General features: G+C 37.2%; 1 protein-coding gene across 1 annotated transcript; it reads right to left on the bottom strand.

The window, feature by feature from the left end:
* Nucleotides 1-302: 302 nt before the first annotated feature.
* Nucleotides 303-12010, bottom strand: LOC113437260 (cytochrome P450 2C4-like). Its single transcript, XM_026702180.2, has 9 exons — nt 11785-12010; nt 8725-8887; nt 7834-7980; nt 6895-7055; nt 5963-6139; nt 5343-5478; nt 2920-3107; nt 2314-2455; nt 303-490 (listed from the first exon to the last, which is right to left on the bottom strand). Exons 1-9 carry the CDS (start codon nt 11959-11961, stop codon nt 303-305), a joined length of 1479 nt encoding a protein of 492 aa, XP_026557965.2. The 5' UTR covers nt 11962-12010.
* Nucleotides 12011-12180: the final 170 nt, after the last annotated feature.

The raw sequence follows: 12180 nt of genomic DNA, 5'->3' as shown, positions 1-12180 counted from the left end.
TGTATATTGGAGCTGGTGACACTTTGAGAGCTGCATGCAATGAAATTTCATTTTAATGTATGCTGATTAGTGTACATTTCAAGTGATAATAAAGTTATTCTAAGTCTAAGTCATCTAAAAATTTCATGGGTTAATAATAGGTGTGCAAACTCAAGTTGATATCCAATACTAGGACTTAAGAGTTGGACTTGATTTGTAAGCTGATGAATTAGACCCTGATCTGTTTCTGTCAGATGTGAAAAAGAAAATAGGGATTTAGGAAAAAATATTACTTGAGACAATTATTTATTTCTGTTGCTAAGTTAAATGTCACGTTTGATGGCTCTTAGATAACGATGCTTTCCGTTCTTCCTAAGGTCCATAAACAAGGTCTCTAAGTTTATATCTTCAGGATCTAAAATAAGTTCAAAAGTGAAATGCTGGAGCAAAATGGCAAGGAGCAGGAAGATTTCCATATCAGCCATTCCCTCTCCTGGACATGATCTCTTCCCTATGAAAAGAACAAAAAAGACAATTAATTAGCCACTTATTGAGATGAGTAGCTATAAAAATCAAATAAAAACATACATACATACCAAATATCTTTATGGGACACAGAAAGTAGTCATCATCTCAGATTAGCAGTGGAAAGTGAAAAACAATATTTCAGAAAGAACACCTTATGGCTTGGAAAATGCCACTGCCAGTCTAAAATACCTGGATCTTTTGAAATGACCAATCATTTAATGTGCACTTTCTTGAAGCAAAGAGGCCACATGATGTGTTTTGATGAATTTTCTCCTTTTTCTGCCTATCACTTGCTCTGTAAAGCTGCATCTAAGCAGAATCCCCTGGCTTTTTAAGGGCTTGCTTACAAAGTTGGTGAATGAATGGTATGCCATTCATTCCCATAGCACTTCCCAAAGATTTTGGAAAGCTGTGTCAGAGGAAACTGAGCATATATTTTTCAGGAACTGCTGGAGAAGTTATAACAGAAGAGAGATTGTGAACTAAAATAAAGCCCAGTCAAGGAACATTATGTTAAGGTGAAGTAAGAGAGCCATGGGGCTTCATGAAATGGTTTTGAGGGAGAACCATTAAAACCACTTTGATGACTGGCAATGAGAAATGCTTAAGAAAACTGTTCTTGAGGTTTAACCCAGAGAGCATAAAATCTACTCTGCTGTTTAGTTTTTTTAAAAAAAGCTAAGATTCTGTCAATAGACTATGCCAACCTAAGTAACTAGAGATGAAATTGTAGCAGTAACAGATTTTATCTCTCTGTTTCAAAACTTAATAAGAATAGTGATCGTAATCATGAAATAAAGAGATGTTAACTACCTAGGAAAAAGATATTGACATATACTTTAATGTCTTTGGAGCACCTTAGTAAATAGGATTTCAGTTTCTTTAAGACCAAACCAGATAGGAGCCAAGGGAACCATAATCAGATCTCCTGCATCTTTCTAGGATCATAAAATAAATGACCAGGGGGAAGGGCTTGCTATATATTTGGATCACACACCACAAGGGACATAATATTAACCCTTCCTTCCAATTTCTCCACCATTAGGGTAACTGAGGAGCCTCTCCTACCTGCTTCCAGCTTCTTCCACTCATGGGGCAATAGAAAGTAGGGAGAGGTAACTGGATCCAGAAAACAGTAAAAAGGATTAAGCTCCCTCCAGTTCTTTGTTTTTGGCATGGTCCATATTTATTTCCTTCCTCATATTATGACTAGTAGCTTTTCCAGGAAAGAAACCAGTGGTGAGATTCAAATTGTTTTACCACCAGTTTGGTGGGCATGGCTTGGTGGACATGCTTTACCTAACCCACACACACAGCTTTCCCTACACCAGCCTGCAGCACCAATCAGCTGAGAGGATAAAGAAGAGAAAAGCACAGGGGTGGGTGGGAGAGTTGATCCTGCGCTTTTCTCTTCTTTCTCCTCTCAGCTAATTGTGGAGGCTTTTTTTTCCTCATCTCAGTTGATCGCTGGAGGCTTTTTTTTACTACCAGTTCAGTCGAACTGGTCCAAACCGGTAGCATTCCACCACTGAAATAAACCCTCCTTTTGTAAAGGAATTGATTAGCAGCCATCATGTCTCTTCCGGTTCCAAGAGACTAAACATTCTCCTTCATGATTTAATCAGATTCTCTCAATGAACTCATCATTTACTCATGCAGGCTTCTGACACACTGATCTTGAAACTAATACAGATAGAGGCAAGGACAGGCAGAACACGGCACCCATCGGGTGAAGTGACAGTTCAGTGGGCAATTGAACAACCTTGAAGATCCCAGTTCGCTAAATCAATAATGCCCTTCTGTTACCTGCAGAGAAAGGCAAGTAGGCATCATTCTTTTGGAATTCACCCTTCTCATTCAAGAAATGACCTGGATCAAACTTCTCAGGATCTTCCCAGCAGAGAGGATCAAAATGCACTGAAACCCACAATGGAAGAACAATTGTGCCCTTTATGGAGACAAGAAGATACAGATGGATTTTTCCCATAAAGGATCAGTCTGTTCTTAATTCTTTCAAAAATGAGTCTCTATGAAAAGTATAAAAAGTAATATTGACGCAATTTACAATATGTCACTATACAATGTGTTTAAGGGGGCATACATAAGTGCACCATCATGCCTACCGTCCCTGTCCTATTGTCCCCATTTATTCATACCTATTTCCTGTATTCTTACTCATGTTTATACTTATATCTATTATCTTGTAAGCGATTGACAAATCAAATAAATAAATAAATAAATTTGTTATCACTCAGATAGAGGTGTAAAGCACTATGAAGTGGTATATGTTAAGTTTAATTGCTATTGCTAAACGTCAAATGATGTTCAGAAAATATACACGGATTGTACTGCAACTACATATACATATCTGCATGCAAAAAAATTTCCCAGACTTTGTCTGATTTTTCACACCTGAGGAATGAAGTGTCCCCTGAAATTCACATCCTGGGTTGTCATACGTGGGAAGGTCTCAGTGGTCCCTTGCTGAAAACGTACAATCTCATGAAGAACTGCATTGGTATAGGACAGCTTCATCCTATCCTCCATGCAGAGGGCACGGTCTGCTCCCACAATCTCATCAATTTCCTGCTGGGCTTTTGCTAGAGTGAACCATATTTTGTTAAAGCAAATATTACTTTTTAAAACTATTCCAAAAAGCACTGATCTGTAGATATGGATCATCAAAGATATACTCTAATTTCTTACTTCCTAATTTCACAGCTCTTTGGGCTCATTCACATAGCCATTTGCCAGCCACCCAACAGGCTGAAGAACAGTTTCTACCCATGAGCTGTCAGACTCCTGAATGGAAAATAACTCCATGTCAACATAGTATGACAGATTTGCAGGAATGGCACATTGTGCAACAAGGTCACATGGTGCAATAAGATTGGGATTGGGTTAGAGACTTCTGTCTTCACTGTGAGTTGTGTTGGAGGAGGTGCACGAAGGGAAGCTCAGCTAATCTTATTGTACACGTGTTGTACTCTGACAATAAAAGGCTGATAGTTGATTTCCTCCCATCCTGGTTGGGAAGAAAGCAAATCAACATAAAACACACTTCTCAGCTTGTGCCCTTGGGGATGGATAATGAAAAGGATAATGAAACAGGGCTATCCAGTGCCACTGTCATTCTGCATAGGAATCGGTGGCAGATTTTACCAAATTCTACATCCAGTCAGCAAAAATTTCTAGTCATTTCCCTTACCATGTTTACTGGACATGGTAAGGGAAGCGAATAGAAATTTTCTCTGGCTGGATGTAGAATTTGGTAAAATCTGCCACTGATTCCTATGCAGAATGTGGGCCATTGTGATGGGAGCTATGAAGTTTCAGGCATTCCATCCAATCATTTATACACTCTACTATCTTCCCCAGCCACTTAGGTGACAATTACCTACTGGCCACTAAATGTCAGCAAATTCTTCATCTTTTTAATGGCAAGATAGCGGCCATCCAGATTTATGCAATGCATATGCACATGCCTGTACAAATATTCTTGAGTTCAAGAAAAGTATTTCAGTGCACGAGAGCGACTTGCTTTCTGTTACACCTACACAGGTTTTCCAAATGACAGCATCTGTATAGGGCACGAGCACTATATAGGGTAAGGGAAGAAAAATCTGGCTGTATTTTTAAGTTTTATCTCTATCAGATTTTCCAATGAAATTACACAAAGAGACAAACTGGGGAGTTAGAGCTTCTCCAAGAGCAGTGATGATCACTGGGAAGGAGCTGGGACAATAGGAAATTTGAGGAGTGATTAGTTGTCCAGTAACACTTGTTCAGCACCATTGTAACTTTGAACAATCACTGAACAAATGGTCATTATAGACTAATGGTATTTGGAATGCATTTTCAAACATTGTTAAAATTATACCAACTAGCAGTATATACAGTTTTATCACAACCTGCTGGGCTGGAAACTATTAGTGCATCCTTGTCATCTACAAATAGAGAAATTTTAGTCACAATAGTTCACATGCCTGATTTTGGAGATCTCTTAAATTCTGTCCTTCATTATAAGCTGATTTTTGTTCTATGTTCTAAGCAGGGGTGGGATTCTACCAGTTCATACCTATTTGCTAGAACCAGTTGTTAAAAATCTAAGCAGTTCAGAGAACCAGTTGTAAGAAGAAATTACTGGCCTAATCCTGTAAGCAAGGCAGGAAGGAAACATTCTGGTGTTGTTTACAGAAACTGCCTCTCCGTTAACCCTTATTACATTCTTGGCAGGACTTAACTTCCTGTCTCAGAAAAGTTTCTGGAGTTTTTTTTTTTCCTCCTTTGCTGGTACTTTGCTTGTGTGGAATGACCATTCAAAGTTACAATGGCACTGAAAAAAGTGACTTATGACAATTTTTCACACTTACGACTGTTGCAGCATCCCCACAGTCATTAGAGGCCAGGGGAGGAGATGCGTGCCTCGATGTGAGTGATATTGAGTTGGTCACACCCAGCCAATAACATGACCACCAAGCCATGTCCACCCAGTCACATGACCACCAAGCCACACCTACCATCTAAGCCACAACCACAGAACCGGTTGTTAAAAATTTGAATCCCACCCCGGTTCTAAGTGTGACCTACAAGTCTATGTAAATCACCAAGCATACATATTTAGAAAAATGTAACATTTATTTTAGGCGTTTATTATTTGAGGTCTTCTTTAAGGAGACCAATTTGGAAGATGTGGTCATTAACAGATTATTACTCCAAATATTTGCAAATGTCATGGAAAAAAATGGCAGGAAAATGCCAACTTGCATTTGCAATTCATTTCAGAATGCATACTTGAAGGAAAAAATATTAACCAAAGTAACCATTCCATATACCTTGAACATGTGGGAACCTAGCCAGAAGGATAAGGCCATATGAGACGGCACTGGTTGTGCTCTCAGTCCCAGCAAGGAAGAGCTGAAACACAGACATGACCAAGTCTTCAATACAGAGAAGAGAGGAACCTTGTTCCTGTAAAGGAAGGCAGAAATAGAATAAAGAAGCAGAAGTTTGTAATGTGTAACCTCATCATCATGTCATCAAATTGTCCACCTACTTCTCACTTTACTTCTCTTTTAGACCAACTGATAGGGTAGGCAGGGAATAATCTAAGACAGAATCCTCCATATCCGTTTTCTTAATTTGAATATCCAATGAAACTTAATAGGTGTTTGGGTCAGAAGGATTGATGTTTGAATGAAAATGAAACAGCTGAAATCCAAGTTTTCTGTTCTGTATCAGCCATACTTCCCCAGAATCCTTATTATCTGTTGTTATTAGTATTTGTTATTAATTTTAATGTTTTAACTTTCAATGCCCAATGCTCTAATGTTTTAACTTTTTAATTTCTACAACAATACAAATAGCTCACCCCTATGGACATAATCAGAAAGTGGGGCACACATGCACAACTGAAACCTTTTGTGCTTGTAGGAAAAATGTCTTTGCAATGTACCTTTTTTAATTTAAGAAGGAAACAATCAATAAAGTCTCTAGGATTTTCTGAATCCAGGGTCTTCTTGTGAGCATCCACATTATTCCTAATGAAATTGAAGGTCTTATTACAGTCAGAGAAGACTTTCTTATGAGGTCCAGGAAGGAAGTTCATGATATTTGGCAAAGCACTGTATATCTGAAACATGGTGATAGCAGGTTAGCCAATGTCTATTCATCTCATGCTCTCAGTTGCACAGAAAAATTGGTTCCTCAATAACAGGGGTCCCCAATCCCCAGTCTGCAGCCTGTTGGAAACTGGGCAATTCAAGCGGCAGGTGAGCACACCAAGCTCCATTTGCACAAGTGGTAGGCACATGCATGAAACCATCCCCTCCCCCCACACTCCCTGCTGTTTCTGCCCATCCAAAGAGCTGGGTTTGGGACCACTACTTTATTAAAAACCTATTAAGTTAGGATCTATGAATTTATATGATATAAAAATTATCATAATACTATGTCTGACATAATAAAACATTCCCTATACTGATGTTTGACTGTGCTCTCCAGTTCAACATGGGCTGTTTTGAAAGCAGATACATCTCTGGATATTTCCCTGAATTTTTAAGAATGTTTCAAGTGAAAGTAGTACATTAGAAGCTCTGCCATTCTTGAAGACATTGAGGAATCTGGCCAGGGAATTATTGGTCTCTCAGCAGTTTTACAAGTCAGCCAAGGAGGAGGAGGTTTTGTAGCAACATATAAACTAATCAGGAGCAAAAGGAACACTTGAACACAATGTGATTGCACACTATGTTTAATAATTTGTAAAACACACATTTTAATGGACCACCTTAAAAAGCCTCTCATTTTTGTAGGTCAAAGGGAACTAATGGAACTCTCTTTTAAATAAATAAAAAATCCTGCTTTCAGAAGCACATAAAGTTGACATACCACTCCAGGAAGGCTCAGAAAGAAACTTGTGAATGCCTTCACAATTTCCAATAGCTCAATGAAGTTTTTATCTTCATAAGAGTATCGATTTCCAAAGATAACAGAACACATCACATTACCAATAGCAGCTGTGATGTCTGGAATTATGTCAAAGGACTGACCTGCAGCAGTAAGAGAAAGGGAAGGGGAGAAGAGAGGATTAGGTGACCACATTTTGCATCGCCAAATCTTTTTCCTGAGGTACTTTGTGAATATTAGTTTTACTATATTATATCTGACTGAGAATCTTGATCGACATATTACAATGCACTTTGGAGAGAAAATCCCTGAGGTTGGTGTAGCAGTGGTTGGTACATTCCAATGACTCTCTGCCTAACTGGCTTGCTCTAGTCAGATGCTTCGATGGCAGAAAACTAACAACAAAAAATAGTCCAGTTGCAATGACTCAACCTTCAGATAAATCTACCTGGATGACTGAGAATCTTCATTGATACATTTTATTTGGAATTTGTACACATGTGGAACCTTTGTGGTTCTATTGACAACTGCCTGAAAATTTTTCCACTGTATAGTTTGATTCCCAGTACATCATGTCATAGTCCTAATCCATGTCTCTGTGATAGATAATGAAAGTGCAGATGGGCCATTTTTCAGGAACTTCTCAACCTAGTGAACAGACTCTGGGAGTTGGTATTCACAAAACAGCATGTGCCATCCAGGTAAGATTCAGGTCATTTTTTAAATTAAGATCAGCTATCTTCACTAGTATAACCAAAAGGTAGAGCATTAATTCAATTCTGAACTGAAAAATAAATAAACACACCATCTCACAGTTTTGTTGTTGTGAGGCAAATAAAGGGAAAAGCACTACCCTGTGTTATACACATAGAGGTGGTACATAATTCTATAAATATATAAAAACCTTTAATGTATGATCACCTTCAAAGGTTGATATTCTGCCCACTAAACAGTGAGCTTCTTCCAATATCCGCTCAGCCATCGACCTCTTTCCCATTCCAAAGTTTCGTAGGGTGGCAATAGTAAAGCGACGTAGAGTCTTCCAATTCTCATGTTTGCCAATAACACCTGGAAGATTAGAAATTGGCAGTAACAGACAACAGGCACTGCAGTGTTTTAAAAAAGATATTCATCTTCTATCAAAAACTAAAGCAGATTTGGGTATTTCACAATTTCTTCATGATAGCTGGTGAACACTTCCCCAAATCTAATTTTGAACTGTGTTGAATTAAATCAGTCTGCATATGAATCTCACATCACTGAGTCTAATAAAATCATGTCTATGAAATTGCATCTAAAGACAAATACGGATGCCATTATCTCAGGGATTTTAAAGTATTTTGCTAGATGTTTTTGTTGGTTTCCGACTGAACATTTTTCACTACTTAAATTTTAGATATGGCCCTGTTTTAATTAGTTCACCTTTACATTTAGCTAAAACAGGACTGAGGAGATGGCAGTTCTAAATCTGTTGTTTTTGAGGGAATATTGAACACAAGTATAATTTTCCTCAGGCCACTAACTGACCTGCATATTAGTTGGGCCATTGGGCCAATCTGCTGGATATGGAATAAGTGTCCTACTTTTTCTTGTTTTGAGACTTGGTCCTCTCTCCAGAGTTTTGACTGAATAACTTTCCAAGCATCTCCAAGAGCTATTTTGTTTTTCATTGCTTAAGAATAATATTAGCCATCATCTGGAATTGTGAAATGATGAAATGAATCACCATCTGGGAAAGTTAATGTTTTTATCTTTCCCCTAGGAACTGAAAACTACATATCAAATCAAAGTGAAAATAATCTGTGCACTCACCATAGCCTTTGGTTACATGATCAAAGACAACTATAGGTGGCCGTCCACCAAATTCTTCATTATGAGTTACCAAGGCATCTTTCACTGCTTTGTATCCACAAATCACAACCATCGGCTTTGCTCCTAACCAGATAGTAAAAACTGGACCATACTTCTTAGTGAGCTGAGGACAAAATCCATCAAAATCCATTGATATCTGATTCAATTAACTGCCCACAAGTTCTGTTGATGACTTTAAAATTGTGATTGCTAATGTAAAAACTAAACAGACTTTTTCCCAAACTAACATAATGATTTGAAAGTGACATATTAATTTTCATGCCCATTGTTAATTTTTATGGTCATTAGTGTTAGAGAAATTCTTTAGAATAACTTTTCCTGACCTGATGTCTTTCAACATCGTTAACATTCTGTGTTAAATTTTATGGCCACAAGTGGTAGATAAATTCTTTAGTTCAGCTTTTCCCAGGCTAATGTCTTTCAATCTGATTTTTTTTCATAAAAATTTTATTTGGGTTTTCACCAAACATAATACAAGCAAAAATTTCTTTTTTTGAGAATAGCATGGTCCCAGGTTATCATTTCTCTATACAGACACAAATTCAATTTTATATTCATCTTTGTGTTCTATTCTATATCTTATCACTATTTTAACATTTTCTCAATAATTTTTCCCTTGTCTTACTTTTAATTATCTCATTCCTTTCTAAATTCAATTATATATATATATATGTTTCAATACCTTTCTAGACATCATATTTACACTTTTGTCTTTCCTGTTTCAATTTCATATTTTCTTTTCTCATTAAACTAAATTTTCCCCTGTAGTTACTGATTGGGGTATGACACCTTTGTATCTTTTAATTTTTATCAATTCAACTCTTATTTAAACTTAAATTTATCCCTTTACAAATATAACATTCAATATAACACATTATTTCCCTTTCTTTTCCCCACATAGAAATACTTGGTCATTGAAGATGGCTTCTTGTTTGTCCCGTCCTTCTTGTTCTACAGGCATTTCTTGTTGTTTCTCATAGTTCAGGATCTCTATTTCTAAAAATTGAAATACGAAGCCGAAAGAACCTCTTCCTTCTTGTGCATCTTCTTTCTGTTTTTAAAGTACCATTCTCAATTCTTCCAAGAGCGATACTATTTTAAAAGCTTTTAAACAACCACCCAATTAATTTTAGTTCTTTAGATTCAATAGCCAAAAATCCAAAAATCACCAAGTAATCCAAATAATCCAAAGCTTCTTGCTTCTTTTCCCACTTTCTCTTCCTGGGGTTTTCTTGTTACCAAGTTTTAGTTAAAATGTATCTTTTAGGAATCTTGTTAAAGTTTCACTGTTAATTCCTTTCACTTCGAGGTGGTCTCCTCCATTTTTCCAGATTCCACCCTTTTGTTTTTTTCCTTCTCTTAAAAGTTTTTGAGAATCCAGAAATCTTTATTATCCCTTTGACATTTTATGGATTGTTGTTTTTCCAGTTGGATCCGGTCAGCCAAAACTTTCTCTTTTTATCTTCCTCCTGCACATTCTTTTCCGGTTGAGTTCTTCTTTGAGGTTGCCATTTTTGACCACCACTGCAACTGCCTTCGGGAAAGGGAGTATTGGCCAGCTGGGGAGGAGAGATGATGGTCTCCTCGACCCTGCTGACAGTCTCCATCCTCTTCACCACCTCTACAGGTTGGCTTAGCCCTGAAACCAGCCAGCTCGGGGCGCTCCAGCGGAGAGCACAGATCCAAATTGCGCATGATCGCAGATTTTGATCTGTCACCGAAGAAGCTCAAACCAGAAGCCTTTCAATCTGAATTTTAATTTGCTTCTGGTGGCCAAGAATTACAGTAGCTGGTCCAAACTGCATGGTTCAAAAATAATGAAGAATAAAATGATTTTTAAAATCATGATAAAATTGACTTTGCTTTTTCGTTAGAACTTTATTCTGATTTCTCCATTAAATATCACAGGTTTAGCATTTGTATATAAGGCTACAACATGTATTGCTTAATTATGGCTTATTTATGTATGCATTAAATTTAGATACCATCCAACTCCTAATAATAAATTCATATTTTGGGCATCAATGTCTTAGGCTGAAGAAGAAAGCCAGTCAATTTCCACAATATGATCTTGAACATATACCCATTTTCAAGGAGAACATTAGGAATTGCTTCTCAGAGAACCAGAGGAATTATGGAATGAATTTAAAGGAATTATAAAGGTTGAATATGAAAAGAGAACACCATAAATTAAAAAAAAAACAAGAAAGCAAACAGGATGTCAAGCATAAGCATTTAGAACCACTTGCAGAGAGTCTCAACTAGGAGCTTTATTATTTGTTAGCTATGTTATAAGAATCTTGGAGGAGAGACTGCATTCCCATGAGAATGGTCAAATAAGACTTCAAAGATTCTTGGGAAGGTTAGGCCTGTGCTATTTGTGCCAAGATAGCTTGAATAAGTTACAACTGTCTAGGTTCAAGCAACTCACAAAGTCAGATCTACAGTTTTTAACCCATGCTATCTAGCTTCACCCTAAGCCACATACACAGCCATCTATAGAGAAACCACATGATAGTGTATAGCACAATGTATGAACCTAATTTGTATGTGTTTTATCTATTTTAAAAGAATATAAAGCCATTAATAAAAACCAGATGTTCTATTTAATAGTTTCTGAGAATACTTCCCAGATTGTTAATTGATTTTGAGAATGGAACAAAAGTCTGAAATATAGTCTAATCTGAATAATGCTTATGGCAAAGAATAGTTGCTATAAATTAACTATGAATATTATATTTATTTTGTCCTGTACAGCATTCTGTTATTCTTAATTATATCACTTACTCTCTGAGAAAATATGTTGTGGTTAAACCTGTAATAATAATTTTTAAAAAGCCAGACAGAATTGGAAGCACATTTAGTAGTTCTAGAAAGAACCCCAACTTTGAAATACCTGCTTTACATTATCCTCTCAAAATGTGGGAGACTGGTAATCTGCTAAATGATTCTTGAATCTCTCACCCACTAAGAAAGGTGTCGTATCAAAGACTGTCTTACCTTTGCATAGGTTTTATATAGAGGCAGAGCATCTTTTTGCAGTAGATTCCCCAGAAAGAGCCAGGGTGTAGGGCCAGGAGGGAGTTTGCTTCTCCTTTGGAGAAACCTGAAGGCCCAGAGTGTGAACAGAAAGAGAACCAACAGTATTGCTGCCCCAGGCAGCAATTCCATCTGCATTTTTATTCTTCTGGCCTTGATGGAATGGAAGTCTCTCTTTGAAGTTGGAAATGAGTCTGGGATACAAAGAGAATGACAGAAGCAAAGTTAATGTAATTGTTTCTCTAACTTTCTCCTTTCCACTCTTCTATTTGTCCTTTCTCTTTTGTTGGTGTGCCTGCAGCTATCAGTTATTCCAGAACATAAAATGTTGTCTTTAAGTATTTGCTTTGGGAGCAT

Source organism: Pseudonaja textilis, chromosome 2 (assembly GCF_049901715.1).
Source record: "Pseudonaja textilis isolate UNSWEBS1 chromosome 2, rPseTex1.2, whole genome shotgun sequence".
NCBI lineage: Eukaryota > Metazoa > Chordata > Lepidosauria > Squamata > Elapidae > Pseudonaja > Pseudonaja textilis.
The sequence above is the reverse complement of the archived record's forward strand: the minus strand, read 5'-3'. Positions and strand labels throughout refer to the sequence as shown.